We start from the raw sequence: 24,930 nt of genomic DNA, 5'->3' as shown, positions 1-24,930 counted from the left end.
CAAAAAGGTCCGATAATCTCATCTGTACCAGGCATTACTAAAATAGTGTGTGTGCAATCTAGTGCAGCTGTGCATGGCAGCTAATCAGCTTCTAACTCCAGCTTGTTCAATTAAGCATTGACAAAAACCTGGAAGCTGATTGGTGTCTGTACACAGCTGCACCAGTTTTAGTAAATTGGCCCATGTATATATCAGATTTCCATTTAAAGGGCACCTTTGTCATGAACACATGGCTGTCACTGCTGTCCTTGTTAACAGCAAGGATGTCTAGCGGTTTCCTGGCTTTAATACATTGGGTCACTTACCCAAAACAAAGCATGCAGCAATAAACTCCTGATCTCACTTGTTCCAGGTCAGCCCTTGGAATACAGTAAAACCAGAGAATAAGCATGACTGGGGTTGTTTTAAAAAGACAATCCTGTATATTTCCCTCCTGAAATGTCCTCTTTAGTTTCTTATCCCTTTAACATCAGGATTCCAATGAGCTGCAGAGGAAAGGTACAAATGACACACCGCCTTTATCCTGGTCCATATGAGTGTCATTAATGGTTAATTTGCAGCAACAGGACAAATGTTTTTGTAAATGGTACAATTTTTCATGGTCTTGCACGTCTTTGTCAGGTTTTATACTGTACTAAGTTTGTGTTATTTCATTGTTCCCAGACATCATGACTGAGCAGGATGTTGAAAATGAACTGTTGGATTATGAAGAAGAGGACGAGCCACAGCAAAGCGAGACACCAGCACCAACCGCCAGAAAAGAGGTGAAAGGATCCTACGTGTCTATCCACAGTTCCGGTTTCAGAGACTTCTTGTTAAAACCCGAACTGCTCCGAGCCATTGTGGACTGTGGCTTTGAACATCCCTCTGAAGGTAGGTGCTGAATCCAAGGAAACTGGTCTTGGGTCAAGAATGCCAGTTTCCACCTCTTCTGAAATTACAGGTTGCTCTGTTCTGGTGCTGACTGTACACCCTCAGTATTTGTCACCAACGCAGAACAGTGTGCAGGAATCTAAGTTTGATATTGAAATCAGCAGTGGCACCCTCCATATTTCTCAGCACATTTCCTTAAGTGTCCAGACCTTCTATACACTCAAACCACAGGGGGGATGGGGGCAGGTTGGGTTAGGGAGAGCTGGAATAGGCATTACAGCAAAGAGATCTGTATGATTTTAAGCTGAACTCCCGTCCTATAGACAAATTGCTTGCTCTGATATTACTGCACAGTGTTAGCTTCTCAATGTGTATCTGATGCTGCAACAAACCTAGCACACCTCGTTTTCTGGCTGAAGGACATCCTGTATGGTCTAGCTCTTTACTGTCTCTAGCCTGCCACTGGCATGCACGTGGTTTCAGTTCTTTCAATCATGGAGGCTCAGCATCACATTGTGGGTGGTCTATAAACAAATGCAGCCTGCCTAGGAATATCCACTCCTCCAGACTGACATCACCCATCAAGGCAACTTGATATTTGCATAACTCCTTCCTAGAAGCCAGCCTACTGCTGGCATTATGACTGAGGTCTGTTGGGGTACGGAGACCAGGGCACTGTGATGTTTTCTGGAAGTTATGTACAGTACACTGCCTGGCCTTTCCACCAGCAATGATCTACCTGCATTGCATAGTGTTATTAAAACAGCTTTTAAAAAAAGAGAAGTTTGGGATTAAAAATAGTTATACTCACCTAAGTGCAGCATTGATCTGATGCTGCATGTGTCTCCTGTCAGCTCTGCAGTGAGAACTGAGCGATCAAACACCACTGATCGCTCAGCTCTTTACTCTGCTCTGAACAGAGAGCCCTGGCTGTCAGTCTCAAGGTCCCTTCTCTCCACTGGAGCACTGGGCTGTGGAGTGGAAGGCGGTTGCTCGGGGTCTCAGCAGAACGCTTAAGAGACAGTCAGGTGCTGGTCCAGGCATCTGAGTGGATCCCAACTATATGGTTGGGATCTTTCTGGAGTCTGGACAGGCAAAGTGACGTCAGTCGACAGCGTGCTTTAGCCCGATGTCGGCTGAGACCAGGTCACAGGAGTGCAGAACGAACAGCATTACTGTGATCCATAGAGGTATGGCAAAAAATGCTTTGGCAAGGCCCCAATGCATGGGGAAAAACATTTTTTCTCTTTTGTTCATTGATGGGACACAGCTTCTGATCTCCATAACTGTTGGGTTATACTGCCCTCTGCAGGAGTAGGACCCTAGGCAGAAAGTCTGGCTATGCCCATGGGCAGTCCCAGGGGGGTATACTCCCTCTGCTATAGACACTCAGTTTTTTCTGCCTAGTCAGTAGTAGGGACCTAGTTCCTTGCTGAGATAATTTGTCCTGGTAAATTCTTTTTTTTTTTTTTTTTTACCTGTGAGATCTACAATCAACTGCTGAACTGGGTGAGGGGCTGGATAATTTAGATCCAGTGGTCATCCCAGTCTGGCCAGCGAGTGCGCACAGACCTCAGCTCTGCGCTAGGTCGGCTGTGACATAGCCCCATTGGACGGGGCTGGCCTGCGAGTTAAACGCCCCGTGAGGTCGTATACGACCGGGTCTCGGCCTGAGTTGCAGATTTCCTCCTGGCCGACAGCCCCTCCCCCGATTTCAATGGAAAGGGGTTCTGTCTGAAGCGGTGCCCGTCTGGTTCCTGGTATGAAGAGTAGCTGTCCCCCAGGAAGGTTTTTGGGTCCATGTCGGTCCCTCCTTGGGACAGTAGGACCCCCAAGTTACCCTCCTTCCCGTCATGCACCCCCATTTCATCTGTCTCCCTTGCATATGTTTGGGTGGTCTGGTCCACCTCTAGGGGTGGGGGCAGGGTACTATGCTGGTGATTGGGGCCGGGGGCTGCCCCGCCAGCAACCAGATGGAGCTACTGGGCGGGGGGGGGGTTGTACCTGGTGGGGCTCCTTCCTGGGTCTGTCCTTGAGGCCTGGGTTTCCTTCTGGGTCCCTGTAAGCCTTGTGGCTTTGTGCGGGGCCGCCATTTGTTGTAGCCTGTGTTTCCATGCATGGCAGCCATTGTGTAGTCCGGCTGTGGTTTGCCATTGGAAATAGTGGTGGCCATCACAGTGGGGCACTGTGTGCGGGGATTTTGGCCGTGGGGGCCCCTCATCCCCTGGTGCTGACTCCTGGATCCTTTCACTTCCTGATCACCGCACGTAGAGTGCAGATTATCCTGGTGACTGCAGGTGCCTGTTTCTGCTGGGTGGTGAGTCTGGTGGAGTTCTCTCCCTCTCTGCTGAGGATCGCTTGGTGCTTGTGCTTGGCGACCGGGTGGTACTGCCAGCATGGTGAGGTGGTTTTTGGGCAACGAGCTAACATGTAAAAAATGGTAAAAAATACTGCGGTACCCTAATATGAGTGAAACTGTATATATGTATCAACTTGGCAATGAAAGTGCACGTGCAAACGTGTAAACAATACTGCTGTGCTATATATCCTTAATTGCTGATATAAAATAATAAAACCATCTGTAATAAATCACTGATAAAATCAAATGAATGGGTTGCCACTAATGTGCATGTGCGAACGTGTAAACAATGATATACCTATAAAGTGCTTAAAGGCTAAATCAATTATGTCAAATCATGATAAGCAAAAAATATCCAGTGAAAAGTAGTCCGTGAAGTGAACACAAAGAAGAAAGTGCAAGGACGTGCTCAAAAAGTCTTAGTGTGAAGTTGGGGTCGTGCGTGCCGGTGATCCTTGAGTTCTATCACTCTGTGCCAAAAGGTAAGGTAGCACACTTACCAGAAGGTGTGGATTCCTATGGCGTACGCCAATAAGAATCTAAAACGCTTTTTCTGCTGCTCCTTTATATGGATCGGCGGGTGGACGGTCTCCTTATGGATGTGGATATGCATTCAGCATCGAAGAAAGAGAGAAGCTCCTCATAGTGTAAAAAGGTTTCTCTATCGCTCATTGACAGACGTAGTCTTCTTGATTCTCAAGAGCTGGGTTATGTGGTCTCCGCAGGAGTAGGACTAGGCAGAAAGACAAAACGTTCTGGCTCCACCTTAGGGGCAGTCCCTGAGGGTATATCCTCCCTCTCTCTGCTACAGGGAATCAGTCAATTTGTAAGACGGATTCACTGTTTGTGATCACGGATGGCCCTAAGAAGGGGTTGCCTGTTCTGCTGCGACCATCTTTAGATGGATCAGACAGACGGTGGTATAGGCTTATTTTATCTAAGGGTCGGGATCCCCCGTTCCCTGTTAAGGCGCATTCTACTCGGGCGCTTAGTTTCCTGGACCTTCCGCCATCAGGCGTCAGTGGTTCAGGTTTTCAAGGCGACTGTTTAGTAGTCGGTTCATACCTTTACAATATTGTATAAGGTTTATGTGATGGCATCGTCAGATGCCTCTTCTGGCTGCAAGGTTCCTGCAGGCCACTGTTTGAGGAGACTGTTGGTCTACCTCGAGGATTTGTGGGGTAGGTCTCATCTGTTTACTCGATGAGTCCTTTGATACTTCTGGTTGGCTCCGGTTGGGCCTTCTAGATTGGATTTTGATTCTGTCAATCCCACCCCTCATTTTGTGGCACTGCTTCTGGATGTCCCAGCTCTTGAGAATCAAGAAGACTACGTCTGTCAATGAGCGATAGAGAAAAATGGATTTTTGTAAGATCTTACCGTAAAATCCTTTTCTCTTAAGCTCATTGACAGACGTAGTACCCGCCCCTCTATCATTGAGTTGGGTTGGGTTAAATTCTCTGTACTGCTTTAAAACAGAACTGATTCCCTGTAGCAGAGAGAGGGAGGATATACCCTCAGGGACTGCCCCTAAGGTGGAGCCAGAACGTTTTGTCTTTCTGCCTAGTCCTACTCCTGCGGAGACAACATAACCCAGCTCTTGAGAATCAAGAAGACTACGTCTGTCAATGAGCTTAAGAGAAAAGGATTTTACGGTAAGATCTTACAAAAATCCATTTTTTCACACTTTTATTAAACTCAAAAAAGCACATCAATCTTCATAAAAAAACATCCATCTTCATAAAAAAACATCCGTAAAATGTCCATAAAACCCCCAATCGATACTGCAGCTTAAAACTTTAAAACACTCCAAATGTAAAAACACTCCAAAATAAAAACGTAGGTGACACAACAAACAGAACTCGACCAAAAATGTTGGGGTCGATAGATGAAAAATAAGTTATCACAGCCGCGAGGCAACACAGGAGCTCATTAGCGGTGGTTTTCATCTATCGACCCCAACATTTTGGGGTCGCGGTGCGAAGTAGCGTCGCCCCTATGTGAACGGGGGCTAAACGTCAAAGGTGTAAAATAGTGCACCAGAGTTTTGTGTAGCAGAATGTGTGCAGTCACTGGTCTGTCCCTTCCCATATAGGTTTAATAGAGGGATACATCCCATATTTGTTTTAAGGGGGATTTAAAGTTGGGCCTGTGTTTCAGACCAATTTGTTCCATAACCATTTTAACTGGGTGTTTAGGGTCCTGAAATTCATCTGTGCGCTGCGGGCAACAATAGTATTGAAACCTTTGAATTGAATTACAATAGTGTTTGTTCCTGTTGAGCAGAGCTTAGTCATGTGTTGGGGTAGATAAGACCATTTAATTTCATAATGCATTAGGGCCTCTTTCACACTTGTGTGACTTATGACAGTCACATGACAGGTTGTACCCCGTGATCTCCAATGAGTACCATTCATATCTGTGCGACTTCAAAGTAGTCCCTGCCCTACTTTGGTCCAACTTTATTGTGACTCGAGGTCCATAAACCAAGATTACACAGGCATTGCTTCAAGTCGTGTCACTTTCTGGTTGTACAAGTGTGAAAGGGGCCTAAAGAAAACAAAGAAATGCTCTCCTGTTTAACCACTTAACCTCTGGAAGATTTACCCCCCTTCAAGACCAGGACATTTTTTGCAATAATGCACTGCGTTACTTTGACTGACAATTGCGCGGTTGTGCGACACTGTACCCAAATAAAGCTTGTCCTTTCCCACAAATAGAGCTTTCTATGCCTTCGCTTCTTTCAGAACAGTCCGCCTTGTTTACATAGGCAGATTGTAGTGCTGTCTCTCTGGCTGATCGGCAGGCAGACAGTCCGGAGGTGCAGGATCAAGTGTGTCTGCGTATTCATAAACACACGCGCTTAATCTTGCTACTGAATTTTTACATAAAGAATACCAAAAGCTCATAATATAGAGCAAATTATTTTATATTCCAAAATAAAAAAATTGCCTTAATATTGGACTTTGTTGAACAAAATCTACCAAAAGCGCTGCACAGTGAGACGTCATTTTTTTTTTTTTCCCTACGACCACAAATTTTTCTTAAATGTAGCAACCAATGTCCGGTAAATAGTATGCGTATGTATGTTCATGCGCCCACAGCTGCCACCCTGTAGCAGTATAGAGTGGTCGCGAAGTGCTTAATCACTACAGATTTTTTTTTCCTTCCAATTCTCCTGATGCAGTATCTCACAAAAGTGAGTACACCCCTCACATTTTTGTAAATCTTTTATGTTTTCATGTGACAACACTGAAGAAATTACACTTTGCTACAATGTAAAGTAGTGAGTGTACAGCTTGTATAACAGTTTACAATTTGCTGTCCCCTCAAAATAACTCAACACATAGCCATTTCCTAAACCGCTGGCAACAAAAGGGAGTACACCCCAAAGTGAAAATGTCCAAATTGAGCCCAAAGTGTCTATTTTGTGTGGCCACCATTATTTTCCAGCACTGCTTTAACCCTCTTGGCCATGGAGTTCACCAGAGCTTCATAGGTTGCCACTGAGTTCTTTTACACTCAATGATATCACAGAGCTGGTGGATTTTGGAGACCTTGTGCTCTTCCACCTTCCATTTGAGCATCTGTGGGGCATCCTCAATTGGGTTTAGGTTTGGACGCGTGCTTGGCCAGTCATCACCTTTACCCTCAGCGTCTCTAGCAAGGCAGTGGTCTCCTTGCAGGTGTGTTTAGGGTCGTTATGTTGGAAAAATGCCCTGTGGCCAGTCTCCAAAGGGAGGGGATCATGCTCTGCTCCAGTATGTCACAGTACATGTTGGCATTCATGGTTCCCTCAATGAACTGTAGCTCCCCAGTGTGGCAGCACTCATGCAGCCCCAGACCATGACACTCCCACCACCATGTTTGACTGTAGGCAAAACACACTTGTCTTTGTATGCCTTGCCTGGTTGCAGCCACTCACATTTGACACCATCTGAACCAAATGAGTTTATCTTGGTCTCCTCAGACCACAGGACATGGTTCCAGTAATCCGTCCTTAGTCTGCTTGTCTTCAACAAACTGCAGGCTTTCTTGTGCATCTTTTAGAAGAGGCTTCCTTCTGGGACTACAGTCATGCAGACCAATTTGATGCAGTGTGCAGTATATGGTTTGAGCACTGACAGGCTGACCCCCCCCTTTCAACTTCTGCAGAAATGCTGGCAGCCCTTATGCGTCTATTTCCCAAAGACAACCTCTGGATATGACGCTGAGCACTTGCACTCAATGGCGAGGCCTGTTCTGAGTAGAACCTTTCCTGTTAAACCGCTGTATGGTCTTGGCCACTGTGCTGCAGCTCAGTTTCAGGGTCTTGAAAATCTTATAGCCTAGGCCATCTTTTCAGCAACAATTCATTTTTTCAGATCCTCAGTTCTTTGCCATGTTAACTTCTAGTGACCAGTATGAGAGTGAGAGCGATGACACCAAATTTAACACACCTGAGACCTTGTAAAACTAACAAGTCACATGACACTGGGGAGGGTAAATGTCTAATTGGGCCCAATTAGGACATTTTCACTAAAGCTGGATACACACTATACAATTTTTCTTAAGATTTTTTTTCCTTTAGACTTGCCAAAACATATGAGGTCAGACCTAAACACTTTCAGTTTGTATGCAATCAGGCCGGCCCTTGCACTACATAGTTGAAGGTAAATCTAAAGGAAATCTACCAACGTAAGTTGTATAGTGTCTATGTATCCAGCTTTAGGGGTGTACTCAGTTTTGTTGCCAGCGGTTTAGACATTAATGGCTGTGTGAGTTATTGATGGGACAGCAAATTTACTGTTATACAAGCTGTACACTCACTACTTTACATTGTAGCAAAATGTCATTTCTTTAGTGTTGTCACATAAAGATATAAGTGAGGGGTGTACTCACTTTTGTGAGATGCTGTATATATTTTTTGTGACTTCATGTGAACTCATGGGACTCATGAATTGTTTTTTTTTTTTCCTTCAGTACAACATGAATGTATCCCTCAAGCCATCCTTGGCATGGACATCTTGTGTCAGGCCAAATCCGGTATGGGGAAGACTGCGGTCTTTGTCCTGGCCACACTTCAACAGATTGAGGCAGTGGATGGACAAGTATCTGTTCTTGTAATGTGCCACACACGTGAACTCGCTTTCCAGATCAGCAAAGAATATGAGAGATTCTCAAAGTACATGCCTAATATAAAGGTAAGAAGTGTTATTCTGATGTGTTGGGGGGGGGGAATTTAATGCATTTTGTTCTTGTGTTCTGTGAATTGTTTCTTGAACTAAACTCAACTAATCTCTCCAAACAGGTTGCTGTTTTCTTTGGTGGGCTATCCATTAAGAGGGATGAGGAAACAATCCAGAAAAGTTGTCCTCACATCGTGGTGGGCACTCCTGGCCGTACCCTGGCGCTGGTCAGACAGAAGACTCTGAACTTGAAGCATGTCAAACACTTTGTCCTGGATGAGTGTGATAAGATGCTGGAGCAGCTAGGTAAGTAGTGTAAAAAGGTGGGGAGACCTTGTGTTAAAGGAGAAATACAGAGGCTGTCATTACCTTGTGAAAATGCATGTTGTCTGGCATTCCGGCTTAAATATTTTTGAGTTCACAGACGTGGAACAAACGCACAAATCGGGAAAGCTGGAGTGAAGTCAGAACTTCTAGATTGCCTATCTACCTTTTTGTCAGTGGGATTGGTTTACTAAAGGGTAATAGTTCACTTTGCACAGGAATTTGCCCCAGAGCTTAGTAAATGAGACGTAGTTTCACTAGGCGAAGACTAGCCAATCACATTTTGTTAAGGTCCTGTTGCATTGGCGTAGCTGGAAGCTATAACTGGTTGGATATTGCTATCGTCTTGCCTTGAACCTGTCGTGTGTTAGAGGACATTACTTGTTACTAATCAAGTGGTCCTATTTTATGTATGCCTGACATTAGTCTTGATGTAATTTCAATGCACTAAATTAAATATTTAATTCATACATGACTGTTTGCTTTTTCCGGCAGACATGCGCCGAGATGTGCAGGAGATTTTCCGCCTTACCCCTCATGAGAAACAGTGCATGATGTTCAGTGCCACCCTCAGCAAGGAGATCCGTCCAGTCTGCAGGAAGTTCATGCAGGATGTGAGTACCCAGCACAGTGATCTACCTGCAGCAGCATCTGATACTTGTGTTTGCATGGCAACCTATAAATTCTTGTATTTTTCCCCAGCCTATGGAAGTGTTCGTGGATGATGAGACCAAGCTGACACTTCACGGTTTACAGCAGTATTACGTCAAACTAAAGGACAGTGAAAAGAACCGGAAACTGTTTGACCTGTTGGATGTGCTGGAGTTTAATCAGGTTCGTAAGAGTGGTCCCTTCTAAAGAGATGCTGCCATTTGGCATATTCAGGTCAATATGATGGGGTCTCCCTACAGCCCTCTCCCTCAGAAATGCACTCTTGGCCATCCATGTTTCTTCTAGTTGAGTAGGGCTTCTGTGTATGCAGGAGCATGTGAACTCCCATGTGACAGTGGCCTGCTTGCTGTCGTGAGGGTGACAACAGTGGTGACCTCAACAGGGTGAGGTAAGACACCAGAGCTTGGCAGCGTGGATCAATAAGAATACCTTGCTGGGATGGATAAGGCTATCGGAGGATGTTGACATCTTGCTCTGAATGGAAAACCCTGAGGGGCTGCCAGTGCCGCCTTTTTTTTTTTATTTTTTTGCAAATACTGCTTTCCTATGTCATAGGATCGAGCCATTAACTTCAGTAGTTTGAATCACTGACCCATGTACAGACAAGGACATAGTTTTTTTTTTTTTTTTTTTTTTTTTTTAGATGGAAAATAAGTTTATTTGTGCTGCAAAAATACAATACAAAAACTCGCTAACACGTGAGTTACACACTTGTGAAACACTTAAAGTGAAACGAGATATACCTTCACCGTACAAAAGAGGTACAATGTTATAAATATCTCTCAGCAGCACCCCGCCCTGGTGATATAGCAACTACATCCTGTCACTATGAGCAATAATCAAACAATCATATCCATACCCCGGCCCCACCGCCCCATCCCCCAAAGACTTCAGAAAATGTATACATTAAATGTACGAGTACTCTCTAACCACCTACTCCAAATTTTATCAAATTTCTTGGGACACCCCCTGTGTTTATAAATCAATCGTTTTTAACGAAGAGCAGAATTTATTTCCACGATCCAGTCCTGAAGAGTAGGGACTGATTCACGCATCCACTGTCTGGCTATAAGTTTGCGAGCGCTAAAAATAGATTCCTGAAGAAAAATGGTAAAAAAAATGGATCAATGTCGCAGTCAGGGAACAAACCTAACGCACAGGTCAAAACATCCAACTGTAAGGGGGAGCCCATATGATTGTGCAAAAACTTAATAACCTGTGTCCAGTAAGCCTGAATATCCAGGCAAGACCAAATGAGATGTATAAACATACCAGGTTGCAACGAGGGCAGGAGGAGTTATGACCGCCTATATTTCGATATTCTAAGCGGAGTAAGATAAGCTCTATGCAAGATGTACAGCTGAGTCACACACTCTGAAAGTTTGGGCGAAGCCAACCTAGGGCCCACCAAGATATCGTCCCAATCCATCTCATCCAGGGGACCCGTATCCACAGCCCAACGAGCCTGTATCCGGGTCACCTGGCGATCACCCTCAACACCACGCAATTCAATGTATAAGGATGAAATAAGACCCTCATACGTGTCGCCCAACAGCACCTCAAGCAGAGGGATATCTTGTAAAACGTGAAATTGTGTCAAGAATTGTGCATGTAATGCGTGACGCAACTGTGCGTATCGAAAAAACATGTGGAGGGAGATCATACTCGGCTTTAAGTGATTGAAAGGAACGAACACCTGAATCACAAAGCACCTGGCCCAGATACAGTATGCCCCTAGTTGCCCACAACTGACAATCCGGGATAGATAGAAGCTCTCGCTGGCCTGAGTTATGCCATAAGGGGGTCCTGGTGTGTATCTGAGGGTAATTTAACTTTTTTGCCGCTATCGCCCAGATCTTTGGTGATGGAACAACAAATTATTCATCACCATCGCTCGAGGTGAAGGACCACATTTTCGTAAAAGTACCTGCATAGGGGTGTAAACAGCTTGAGGAAATCCATGACAAACTAAGGTTTGGTATCTAGTAGCCTCCAATTTATTAAAATAAAAAAAATGGGAAAGTTGCGACGCAAGGTAATAAGATTGGAAATCCGGTATAGCCACACCCCTTATCCGTAAGGTTTTTAAGTGACACCCATGTTAACTTATGGCGCTCAGGTCCCCAAACAAAGGAATTCAGGATACGGTCAATAATTTTAAAGAGTCAAATGTGAAGTGGTGGGGTTTTCTGCGCTAATCAAAAACAATTACTGAAAAAAATTACAATAGTGAGCTGCTGCACAAAGGAAACATAGAAGTACCAACGTGATAAGAAATCAAAAAATGTGCTGCGCTACAAAAAATTCTCCCAAATAAATAGAAAAATGTTGATCTAAAATTAGCGTTTAGATATTAATTAACATATATGTGCATATAATACAAGCTATGAGCAAGGTAAAAAACAAAATTGTGCACAAAAAAAGTGTGGGAAAAGGGTGTTTTAAATCCCAGTGAAGTCCATAGCATTAGAGCATGAAGATGGTGTTCAGAAGAACATCATCCCTGATGATGTCATATGTTTGACGAAACTGGTCGGGTGAGCCAGTCGTGACACCACGCCCCCAATAGCCGGCTACCAAGGATCTCCATACCGCAAGAGATGTTTGCTCACTCTTAGCTGGGTCTTTTACATGCCTTGATCTACTGAAAACGTGAGTGCGCTGTTTGCTTTTATTGGAATACATTTTCTCAAATGGAGTTACGCTATGTCCCTGTATACATTCTTCTTTTTTAATGTCGTGATGTGGATATCGTGTGAGCCCATAGAGACATCCTGTGGCTTATTGTGGTATTACAATTAAGTTCCATTACTTGGATATAGAAGGGAGATGTCGTGTCCGGATCTGTAAGGAGACATCTAGTGATTATACCTGGTTTTGCTTTTAAACTTGTTTGGTCGACTCATTAGGTTGAGAGACCCACTTGCTCTGGTAAGCAGCCATTTGTTGTATACCTGGTGATCTGCACGTCGGTGTCTCCACTATCTTTTTAAAGTGTCATCTGGACTTAACCTCTGGGACCTTTTTGTTGAGTTCTTCTGAACACCATCTTCATGCTCTAATGCTATGGACTTCACTGGGATTTAAAACACCCTTTTCTCACACTTTTTTTGTGCACATTGTTGTTTTTTACCTTGCTCATAGCTTGTATTATATGCACATATATGTTAATATCTAAACGCTAATTTTAGATGAATATTTATCTATTTATTTGGGAGAATTTTTTGTAACGCAGCACATTTTTTGATTTCTAATAACTTTAAAGACCAGGACATAGTTACATAGTTGATAAGGCTGTAAAAACACCAGTCTGTCCAGTTCAACCTCTGGGTGAATGTGTTTATATCAACAATAATAAAATGAAAATTCTCATATGTTGTGATCATTAGGATGCCCATCTAATAGGTTTTTTGAAACTATTGATGCTCCCTGCTGATACCACTGCTTGTGGGAGAGAATTTCACATCTTTACTGCTTGAACAGTAAAGAACTCTTCACGGTGATTATGGTTAAACTGCTTCTCTTCAAATTCAGTGAATGGCCATGTGTCTTTTTAAACTCGCTTGTATGGAAACTTTTTTTTTTTTTTTTTTCTCTTTCTTTCATTGACTGACACAGCTCCTGATCTTCATAACCATTGGGTTATACTGCCCCCTACAGAAGTAGGACACTAGGCAGAAAAAGCATCTGGCTGCGCCTATGGGCAGTCCCAGGGGCTATACTCCTCCTCTGCTACCGGTACTCGGTTTATTCTGCCTGGCCAGGAGTAAGGACCTAGTTTTGGGATCTCTGGTCCTGGCAAATTTTTTTTTATTTTTTCTTTGGATAGAACTTTTTTTTTTTTTCTGCTTTGTAGATCTCACAGGGAAAAATAAAAAATCTACTGCCAGACTGGGCGACAGGCTGGATAATCTAGATCCAGTGTGGTCACCCCAGTCTGGGCAGCGAGCGCATGCAGACCTCATGTACCTGCCAAGGCCCCCCCCCCCGTCTTGCTTGGGCCTGTCCTTGAGGTCTAGGGGTCCCTTGGAGCCTCATGGTGCCACGCAGTGGCGCCATTTTGCTGTAGCCTGTGTTTTGATGCACGTTGGCCATGTTTGTGTAGTCCAGCTGCCATTTTGCAGTGGTTTGCCATTGACATTCGTGGTGGCCATGACAGTGGAGTCCTGTGGGTGGCGTTTTCGGCGGTGGCAGCCCCTGTGCTGACTCCTGGATCTTATCACTTCCTGATCGCCTAACGTGGAGTGCAGATTATCCTGGTGGCTGCTGGTGTCAGGTTCCCCCTGGTGACTCTTTGGAGTCATCTCCCCACCTCATCCCCTCTGAGGCTCTGGGGCCCTCTGGGTCCCAACCATCTTTTGATGCTCTGAGTCCTGGAGTACTTGTATCTTGGGTGGATGTGGTTTTTGGTCAACGGTCTAGCAAAAAGTGCCCCCTGCCTCAGCCATCGCAGACGTGGGTCACCCTGCTGGGTCTGCAACCACCTGCCTGGAACCCTCAGTGAGGATGGTGCCTCCAAATCTGCAACCGCGCATGAAAAGGCACTGGTGGATGGACTGATTGGATCTTTGCGTGAGACCTTGAAGATAGAGGATGCAGCAGGTTCCCTTTTGGCACACACAAGCCATCCAGAGCGGCAAAGGTGTTTCTTGTCTCTGCCTATTTTGGCAGAATTGATGCTAAAGAGTGGGGTTGACCAAAGCGATTTACTAGGCGTTACCCCTATGAGGAGTCCCTTTTTAAGAAGTGGTCTGTTCCACCGGCAAACTTGTTTACAGTTCCCAGGAAGGAAGGCAAGGTCTAGTCCTGGACCTCAAGGCGCTAAACTGATTTTTGCAGGTGCAGATTTTTAGGATGGAGTCCATTCGCACAGTGGTGGCATCCCTGCATCAGGGGGATTTTCATGCCTCTATCGAAATTAAGGATGCTTAACATTCCAATATGCCAGTCGCAATTGATTCCTCCGCTTTGAGGTGGGAGAGGAGCATTGTCAGTTTGTGATGTTACCCTTTGATCTTGCACTTGCTCCTCGGGTCTTCACAAAAGTGGCCCCGGTAACATCTGTTACCTCAACTGGGGATCAGGGTCATGGGTTACTTGGACGACCTTCTGCGAGCGGAGTATCAACCCCCCCCCCCCCCCCCCTGCTCTGGTGGAAAACATGGAAATCACCATACGAACTCTGGACTCGGCCTTAGTCAGAGTGCTCCTTCCTCTGGACAAACTCCAGAAATTGCAGATGTTCATCCCTCCGGACTTGAATGCGGGTGCTGGGCCTGATGTTTACCTTCGAGGCAGTTCTGTTTGCACAGTTCCATACGAGGTCCCTGCAAAGGGAGATTCTAGGCAAATGGGACAAGACTCCGCATTCTCTAGACAATTCTAATTTGGCTGAGCCGGAAAACGAAGGAGTCCCTAATATGGTGGCTTCATTCTCCAGTGCTTTGGCTGGGCAAATACTTCCTCCCCTTCTATTTAACCAATAAGTGGCTTTTGTGGGTATCTGTTCGGGTGGCACTACCTTTTGAAAAAAGCATTTATGCTGAAACGCGTCAAGGCCACGTTGCTGACAGCCTACCTTTGCATCTGTATACCTCTTTACCATGAGATGTTTGTAAGTGCAATTGGGTGTATTTTTATTTAATAAAACTTTTAGCAGTGTTGCACTATTTTGTGCTCCCTTGTTTTTTGGTTAATTTCTGGCCATTTGACGGAGTGAGAGCCTCTCTGGTGTGATGGTTCATATCTGCTATCACCTCTTCACCTCAACATCAGGGACCTCTGTCATCCCTTCGGATTATCCATCCATTGTACAATAAGCTGATTTGACTCATATGCTATATGGCATTTTGAGTCCTATCGTTCTGGTGAGCACATTATATCTCCCCTTATATTTGACAGTGGTCACCATGGATGCCAGCCGGTCTGGCTGGGGAGGCGTCCTCAGCAAAATTTCTGCCCAGGGGATATGGACACTGGAAGAGACCAGACTACCGATCAATGTCTTGGAATTCCGAGCGATCCGACTCTGCCTGATGTCCAGTCCGCATTCAATCGGACAATACCATGCCCGTGGCTGATATCATCACCATAGGGGCACAAGAAGTGTCCTGGCATCTCTGGAGGTAGCTGGCATTCTAAGGTGGGCATGACAGTTTGTTCCCGCCCCCTCCCTGCCATACACATTCCCAGGGTAGAAAACTGGCAGGCAGATTACCTCAGTCAGTAGGCGTTGGACCCAGGGGAGTGGTTCCTTCATCCGGAGGGGTTTCATCAGTTGTGTCTCCAGTGGGGCATCCCCGAGGTGGATCTGTTGGCGCCTCCCAGACACACTGGTGGCCCTGTAGTGGGGTCAGTATCTAAACTATGCCTTCCCTCCTCTTAAGCTTCTGCCAAGACTTCTATGCAGGATTGAGGCAGAAGAGTTTCTGGTCATCTTAGTGGCTCCGCACAGGCTTGGCACGCCAATCTGGTGCGGCTGGCCGCTGATGTTCCTTGGAAGTATCCCCTCAGGGAGGATCTGCTGTCCCAAGGACCGATCTTCCATCCTTCTTTAAAGTCGCTGGCTTTGACTGCTTGGCTGTTGAACGCCAGGTGCTGAATGATAGAGGTTTATCTGAGTCGGTGATTCCAACGCTGTTAAAAGCTAGGAAATCTACTTCTAGGAAGATCTCCCATCGCACGTGGAAGACGTACATTGCGCGGTGAGAGTCTGTTGAGGTTCATCCTCGCTCCTTCGACTGCTCTACAGGACAACCCTGGACATCACTGTACGGATTTTGAATTTTCAGAATTCTGCTCTGGTTCTGTCCACCAAGTTGGGACTATCTGGGGTTCTGACTCTGGACTCTGCATTTTCTTTCTCCTGTTGGACAAGTTCCAGAAGCTGCAGGATGCCATTCGACTCCTGTTGGCCAAGAAGGACAAGAATCCACAGTATCTGGACAATCTGATCCTGTGGAGCTGGGGTATGAGTGTCCCTGATTTGGTGGCTTCGCTCTCCGGCCCTTCGACAGGGAAAAATCTTCATTCCCCGTACTGGACAGTGATCACCACGGATGCCAGCCTGTACGGGTGGGGAGGCGTTTTGGGCACAGACTGTGTTCAGGGGGTTTGGACTTTGAAGGACTGGACTACCAATCAACGTACTGGAACTTCGGGTGATCAGACTTTGTCTGGCCCATTGGACAGTTCGTCTTCAGGGGCATCTGGTACGGATTCAATCAGACAATGCCACGGCCGTGGCAAATGTCAAGGTGGCTCAAAGTGTCCTAGTGGCTCGGGAAGTAGCTTCTAAGGTGGGTGGAACGTTCCAGCTCTCTCGGCTGTGTATATTCCAGGGGTGGAAAATTGGCATGTGGATTACCTTAGTCGACAGGCCCTGGACCAGTGAGAATGGTCACTTCATCCGGAGGTGTTTCATCAATGGTCTCCGGTGGGGCACCCCCGAGGTGGTGCAGAGATTAGTGGCGAGGTATTGGGATCCTCTAGCCGATACCGCAGACACACTGGTGGCTTCTTGGGGCAGTACCGTCTGATATGCCTTTCCCCCTCTCAAACTTCTGATGAGTTTTTCTGCAAAGGATCAAGGCAGAAGGAATTTGTCATCCTGATGGCCCAAGACTGGCCTCCACGGTCTTGGTACGTCTGGTTGCTGATGTCCCTTGGCGACTCCCTCTCAGGGAAGACCTGTTGGCCCAAGGGCCAATCTTCAATCCTGCTTTACAGTCGCTGGCTTTAACCACTTGGCTGTTGAAAGCCGGTTACTGAAGGATAGGGGGTTGTCATAGCGTCTGGAAAGTTGTACATTGCGTGGTGAGTCTGAGGGTTTCTTCCTGTTCCTTTTCGGTGGCTCGAATTTTGGTGTTCCTCCAAAGAGGTGTGGAACAGCACCTGGCCTTGGTGATTTTTTTCTTTCAATGTCCTTTGGCTGCGCATTCCTTGGTTCAGAGGGTCCGCTACTTGGCTCCGCTTGTACTGTCTTCGTTGCCTCCGTGGGACCTCAATTTGGCACTGTTCGTTCTTCAGAAATAGCCTTTCGAAAATATTTGCAAGATTCCTCTGCTTGCATTGTCCCAGAAGGTGGCTTTCGTGGTGACGATTACTTTCGCACGCAAGGTGTCCCAGCTTGCAGCTTTGTCTTGTCCACCTTATTTGGTGGTTCAGAGAGATAAAGTGGTGCTTCGCTTTGGTCAGTCGTTCTTCCTAAGGTCTCTGGTTTCTATCTGAATGAAGACATTTGTTTCCTGACCTGTGTCCTAAGCCTAAGCATCCTAAGGAGATTGCCTTGAGTTCTCTGGATGTGGTTCGGGCGATCGGGATGTACCTGTCGGCAACCGAGTTGTTTAGAAAATCACTCACTTTTTGTCTTTACGGAAAGCAAGGGTTTGGCTGCGACTATTTCCCGATGGATTAGACAGACGGTAGTGCAGGCTTATTCAATCAAGGGTCAAGTTCCTCCTTTCCCTGTCAAGGCCCATTCTACCTGGGCGCTTAGTAGTGGCTCCTGGGCCTCCCGCCATCAGGCATCAGTGATGCAGGTTTGCAAGGCAGCCACCTGGTCGTCTGTGCACACTTTGACAAATTTTTACAAAGTAGATGTGTTGGCATCTTCGGATGCTGCTTTTGGCCGCAAAGTTTTGCAGACTGCTGTTTGAGAGGACTTGGTCCTCTGAGGGTGTATTTTCAGGTGATCTCCAGCTCCTGGTTGAGCTCCATGTTGCCTGGTTGGCTAGTTTTAGCCTTTGGGAATTTTTTCTGCTGTTTTTCCCACCTCCTCATGTTGACACTGCTTTGGGACATCCCAATGGTTAAGATTCTAGAGCTGTGCCCATCAATGAACAAAAGAGAAAATTGGATTTGTCTAAGTCCTATAGTAGGAAGAGATGTATACCCCCTGGGACTGCCTCAGGGGCGCATAGCCAAAATTGTTTCTGCCTAGTCCTACTGAAGATCAGCATAAGCCCAAGGGTCTAAGAAGACATGGAGCTGTCAGTGAACCTCAGAGAAAAGGATTTTACGGTAAGACAAAAATCCAGTGTTTTTTTTTTTTTTCTTACCAACGCTAGGGTCACCAGTAAGATATTTGCGAATCGCTATCCTATCACCTCTGAAGTGTCTCCTCCAGAAATTAAACTCCAGTGAAAAATAGTTTTTCCCCATAGCTGAGGTACTCCAGTCTCTTTATTAGTTTTGTTGACCGTCTCTGGACTCGTTCCAGTTCATCCTTCCTGAGGACCGATGCCCAGAACGGGGTGGCATACTCAAGATGCAGCTGGACCAGAGTCTTGTAGAGTGGGAGAATTATCGTTTTTATCCCTTGAGTAAATCCCCTTTAAAGCATGCTAGTATTCGGTTTGCTTTGCTTGCATGATCTTTGCATTACCTGTCTACTAGGAACTCTAACTTTCCTGATCCTCATACTTTTATTGAGCAGAAAATGTTGAAGTCAGAGAGTTGACATGCTGGTCAGGTGTTTTCAGAACGAAATAAGCAAAGGCACCACCCAAATTTCGCCCGCAAAAAAAAATGTATATTAAAGGCAATCAGTGTCTGTATACCAGTGTTGTGCATCATAACCTGACATCTGTTTTCTTTCACAGGTGGTCATCTTTGTAAAGTCCGTTCAGAGGTGTATAGCACTGGCACAGCTCTTGGTGGAACAAAATTTCCCAGCTATTGCAATCCACAGGGGAATGCAGCAAGAGGAGAGGTAAGGCTTGCTTTTTGAAATTCTGGGAGGGTCTGCGAAGTACAATGTGGGCTGCTTAAAAATAGCTACATACAGGCCTGTTGTTGCAGATTGAAAGAACTGAATGGCTTACAGAAATATCTTATGGTTAGGTGATAAGTTTCATGTAAATTGTAAAGTCTCCATGGTCTTTATTTTTTTTGTTTTTTTTCTTTGTTAGAAATAAACATGTTCTACTTACCACCACCTCTGTGCAGTTGGTTTTGCACATAGCAGCGAATGTGACATTTTGTGCAGTGTTACTAAACCCAGGACCTGCATTAATTATATCTGGTCTCCCACAGTACACAGAACATAGAAATGCAGTTATTTTAGTAAATATAAACTGCTAAATACCTTTAATCATCAGCAGTATATAGCAGTCTTGTGACTTCTATCAGTGTCTGGCCGAGCACTGGTTAAAGCTTGTAGGAGGAGTTTTCTCCTGGCTGTCCTTGGAAGCTGCATGACCCCTGACTTTGTCTGGACAGTGCTGATTGGCCCCTGTGCTGATTACATGCACCCTCCCTCCAAAAAAACTCTAGAAATACACACCAGACTGAGCATGTGCAGAGTGTCTCATAGGGCTCTGTGCTATCAGCAGATGGATTGGGGACAGTGGAAGGGGAGGATCAGAGAATACTCGATCAAACAGCCTTTTTACATAATGCAGAGGATTAACCTCTTAAGTTTCACAGTGAGTACAGACTGATTTTACTGTTGTGGGTTTGGTAACACTTTAATCGTGAATTCAAAACACGGACCATGGAGTAAATGATTGGTGTATACCACGTTCACTGCTCTGTAAATATACCGAAGTTTGTGTGTGTTGGGGCATTTGTGAAGAAAATATTAAATACCAGCCACTATTGAGATAGACTTGACGTATAATTTTTTGATCTTTTTGTTGTATACTCCAATCATTTGCATTGATTTCTTTCCTTTCCAGGCTTTCAAGGTATCAGCAGTTTAAGGATTTCCAGAGAAGAATTCTTGTAGCCACTAATCTTTTTGGCCGTGGAATGGATATAGAAAGAGTTAATATAGTCTTCAACTATGACATGCCGGAGGACTCCGACACCTACCTGCATCGGGTGAGTCATTTGTAAGGCGTGTCTTTACAGTTGAGACCAAAAAAAATACATATATTGTACTTGTATGGTGTGAAAAAACAAAACCGGACAAACTAGAGCTGTCATCGAACGGGGTTTCCGTTTTATTCTTATCCTTTTCTACTTTGGAGAGTGGCGGATATAAAACATCCAGTAGGGAAAGGAAGTCCTTGAAGTTGCACATCATGCAATACCCTGTGAGGTGTGACAGCCTCAGTCCAACTCCAAGCAGGCCAATTCCCCCACCAATGCTTTTCCCTTCGCCCCCGGAGCTTTATCATTGTAATGAGCGGATTCCTGTGATTGTTTCGGGGGGAGGGGTGTGGTGAAAAGCCTGGGGGGGTTGGCCTGGTTGGAGCCCAGGCTGAGGCGGTCATACACCTCCCACAGGGTTTTGCTGTCATGTGCGACTTTTAGGACTTTCCCTACTGGATGTTTTGAGCTGGGAGGAGCTGTGGTGGTGGCACTCCTGGCAGTTTGTCATGCGGGAGGATCTAGCGGACCCTGGAGCTGCAGCTGTCATTTTTGTTGTGGCTCACGTGGATCTAAAATGGCCATGAGCAGATCAGGTCTCCCCAAACGTGATCTATTAATGGCTGCCCTAGGGATAGGCATACACCTACCAGAGCAGGAGACGGGATTCCTTTAAGATCCTCTCACACGTGTGTGCTATTTCACATGTTTTATGCAGCAGGCTTGCGTTGAGGGAAGCCGCCTCTTATAGTGGGCCTTTCATGCATGCCAAAAAATGTCAAGTTCCCACTCTGCGTACCTCAAGGCAATGTGTGGGCTTTTTATCAAATGTGTTGCTGTGGTCAGAGGTACAGGTGCGTTTGCTCAGTCTGCGTATGTCCATGGGGTTCTTTTCCAAATGAGTTGCAATGCACATAAACCACGTGGAAAAGTGTAAATGTGGGCTTGTGTGTATTTCTGCTGTGCATAGGGGGCTGGGGAGTTTATCATAACCCTCACTGTGCTGGCTGATCTCATTATCAGATTTATTATAACCCTCATGCTCTTTTCAGACAGGTGGACTGCCTGCTTAGTGGGAAATCTGTCCGCTGATTCTGCTGAGCAGGTGGTGACAGGTCTGTTCTCGCTCCACTTATGCAGAGTGGACACAGCCCGCTTTCCTCTGGGTGATCGGATGGAAACGGACAGGCGGTCTGTTTCCATCTGTCATCCAATCCACCAGATGGATGGGGAACTGATCCCCATCCGTCTGTTTTTACAGATCGGATGTTGGGTGTCCATAGAGCAATGGATGGTGCGATTGGGTCCGTCTGAAAAACTGACAGACGGACCAGATTTGATCTGTGTGTGGGGGCTTCACTTTGTTGGCAAATCTTATCAGATTCCCTAGATTTGTGCACTGTCTCAACAAATGGTTAAATGTTTAAAAGTTGAGCTTCTGCAATATATTTTAATATGGGACAACTCTGCGTGTCAGTGCGGCCAGATTGCTTCCATTTCAAATTGTTTAGAATAGCTTACAGCTTGCCCAAAGTCAGCTCCAAACACTAAGGCTCATTCACACTTGACTAAATTTCTAATGCTTAACACACACATCTATGTGTATGGGTGCTAGACTCTCTTTATTGAGCTTTAGTAGGGGCGTTAGGTGTTTGGGCAGCATTTTTGACTCCTCAACACTTGTAAAACGCCCTATGGGCAGTTTTGAAGCGTTTTGATAAGCTGCGTTAAAACTGCTCCATGAACTCCTATTCCATTACAGTTAATAGGCTAATCTTAACAGCCCGCAACTACCTGAGCGTTTGCAAAGCGTCACCATAGACTTGAATGGGAGGCCTTGAAAGGCTTCAAATGCCTGCTGACTCGACATGAGGCTTCAGTTTTGAAGCAACGCTAACACTTCATATTTGATAGTGTGAACAGCACTGTGCTGTCCATTGTATAAGCATTTATGGGGCGTTTTTAAAGCCTCTCAAACGCCTGCTTCTAATGCCAGTGTGAAGTTGGCCAAACAAAGGTAAAATTTTTAGGTATGCTGCGTGCATGGAAACCATTCTTTAAAGTAGTTCTAATCTTGCAGTGAAAATTTGCAAAAACCTCAAGTGACTTTTGAAGTCTGTTTCGTTGCTTTGACTGATTTGCATTCTGTGCAGGTGGCACGTGCTGGCAGATTTGGCACAAAAGGTTTGGCCATAACATTTGTATCTGACGAGGAGGATGCCAAAATCCTGAATGATGTCCAAGACAGATTTGAAGTCAACGTGGGTGAATTACCCGATGAGATAGACATATCCACTTACAGTAAGTGAAATCAGTCTATTTTATGTATACTGAATGTTTGCAGTAAATGGGAAGTTCAGGAGATATTTATTTAGCACTGATATTCTACACATTATACATTCACATCAGTCCCTGCGCTCAGAGCTTACAATCCAAGATCCCTAACTCCAGGCATACATACTAGGGCAAGTTTAGACAGGAGCTGATTAACCTACCAGCATGTCTTAGGGATGTGGGTGGAAACCATCATGCAATCACAGAACATACAAACTCCATGCAGGGAGTATTCAAGACAAAGAGGACATGTAGTAAAGCTGTGATGGATTTCCCCACAGAATATACTGATGTGGGCTTTCATTTTATTAGCATAATATACAAATGCAATTGTAACATAGATAAAAATTGTACCTTGGACAGAAGCATTGCCTTGGGAATATTTACTTAAAGAACATTTTGTCAAATATTTATTTGGCTTTTTTTCTTCTTTCTTTACAGTCGAACAGAGTCGATAACGCTGCCCCCTGCTGTCCTGCTAGGAGTACGTCCTCATCTCTGATTTAGTTTCCGCTCTTGTCTGGCTGCACACATCCTGTGGGAAATATTTCGGTTTTACAAAATCTGGGTTTTTTATTGAGTTTGGTTTTGTGTAAAGAAGGGAAAGAAATTAAACTTTTTTATTGTTTAGATCCTGTGTCCTTCTCGTTCATAATAGTTTATCATCGGTTTCTTCCTTGGAAGTATTGTGGGGTGTTCCCTTTGGTCAGAGGTGATCAGCACAAAGTGAAAAGTGCAGCCTGCTGGCGTATTCTGCTGGCAGATCAGTCTTTTTTTTTTTTTTTTTTTTTTTAACCAGTCCGGGTTAAGGCAAGTGGGAAGTGCAAAGTAAGTCTTTGTGGAAGTTGCGCCACAAAAGATTGCAAAGTGTGCAGGATCCATCATAAGCCAGACTCCTTGCTTACCTTGGCCTGTAACGAGAAACACATTAGACATCCTGTCACAAGACATGCAAAGACCCCTAGATCCCTCCATAAAGAGTACCTGACACATGCCTGTTGCTGTCACATGGGATGTTTACATTCCTTGTGACAGCAAAAAGGTGATTAAAGAAATAGTGTAAAAGAAATTTAAAGAAATAGTGTAAAATAAATTTAAAGAAATTGGGTAATAGAAATTTAAATAGTGTAAAAATCCTGCATGCAAACAGCGATCATCTCACGTGTAAGGTATCACAGCAAACGTCAGATCATGCGCAGGAATTCTAGCACTAGACCTCTGTAAATCTAAAGTGGTAACTTGTAAAGGCTTTTAAAGCATCACTTATGGTTAGTAAAATTGACGTCGTTTTTCATTGTTGCACGGGCGTACACCTTTTTAAAGCATGACCTGTTTGTTATCTATTTACTTGGCGTAACCTCTTTTTATATGTTAACAAAAAAAAATTGGGTTATGTATTGTTTGTTTGCATTAAAATTAAAGTGTATTTTTTCCCAAAAATTGTGTTTTAAAAACTGCTGCGCAAATACTGTGACATAAAAAAAATTGCAAAACCCACCAATTCTCTAGGGCCTCTGCTTTCAAAAATATTTTTGGAGGTTCTAAGTATTCCAGCAAAAAACTGAATGTTACATGTAAAGTGCGAGAAAAGGTCTGGTCTTCAAGTGGTTATGTAATACCACTTCCATGTATACCCCTCTGTATTGTGTACAAGAAAGGGATTTGGCAGGGAATGTGGACTTGTACTGTAGTTTTGCCCCTATGGTCAACTGCATCTACAATATATGGCCAAAGGTAGGTGGGCACACTTTTTTTTTTTTTAAATTTTGGAGCTCAGGTGCTTCCAGGAAAAGTTACTGTTACATCATACAAATATATACACTCACTGACCACTTTGAGGTACACCTGTTAAATTGCTTGGTAACACAAAATTTCTAATCAGCCAATTTCTAATCAGCCAATCACATGGCAGCATGCCAGTGCATTTTAGGCATCTAGATGTGGTGAAGACTACCTCGAAGTTTGAACCGAGCATCAGAATGGGAAAGGGGATATAAGTGACTTTGAGAATGACATGGTTGTTGGTGCCAGACGGGCTGGTCTGAGTATTTCAAAAACTGGTGATCTACTGGGACTTTCATGCACAACTATCTCTAGGGTTTAAAGAGAATGGTCTGAAAAAGAGAAAATATCCAGTGAGCGGAAGTTGTGTGGCCGAAAATGCCTTGATGTCAGAATGAATGGGCATACTGGTTCAAGATGATAGAAAGGCAATAGTAACTCAAATAATCCCTCCTTACAACCAAAGTACTGTATTGCAGAATACATCCCTGTACACACAACACATCAAACCTTAAAGCAGATGGGCTACAGAAGCATAAGACTACACCAGGTCCACTCCTGTCGGCTAAGAACCAGAAACTGAGGCTACAATTTGCACAGGCT

At 44.8% G+C, this 24,930-nt stretch overlaps 2 protein-coding genes across 2 annotated transcripts in view; one reads left to right on the top strand and one right to left on the bottom strand.

Annotated features, from left to right (window-relative positions):
- The first annotated feature begins 664 nt into the window (after positions 1-664).
- On the top strand, positions 665-23,175 carry DDX39A (DExD-box helicase 39A). The gene is made up of 9 exons (XM_082256197.1): positions 665-873; positions 8,195-8,415; positions 8,523-8,706; positions 9,220-9,338; positions 9,427-9,558; positions 18,999-19,108; positions 20,076-20,220; positions 22,365-22,512; positions 22,987-23,175. Exons 1-9 carry the CDS (start codon positions 669-671, stop codon positions 23,001-23,003), a joined length of 1,281 nt encoding a protein of 426 aa, XP_082112323.1. The 5' UTR covers positions 665-668; the 3' UTR covers positions 23,004-23,175.
- ADGRE5 (adhesion G protein-coupled receptor E5) overlaps positions 23,093-24,930 on the bottom strand; it is a gene marked incomplete at its 5' end in the record, with an annotated part of 183,202 nt that continues 181,364 nt past the window's right edge. The window contains one exon of the mRNA XM_082256377.1: positions 23,093-23,456. Coding sequence (XP_082112503.1) covers positions 23,427-23,456 — 30 coding nt within the window. The 3' untranslated portion in view covers positions 23,093-23,426. The remainder of the gene's footprint in view (positions 23,457-24,930) is intronic.

Source organism: Pelophylax lessonae (assembly GCF_965119305.1).
Source record: "Pelophylax lessonae genome assembly, chromosome: 4".
NCBI classification, from domain to species: domain Eukaryota; kingdom Metazoa; phylum Chordata; class Amphibia; order Anura; family Ranidae; genus Pelophylax; species Pelophylax lessonae.
The sequence above is the reverse complement of the archived record's forward strand: the minus strand, read 5'-3'. Positions and strand labels throughout refer to the sequence as shown.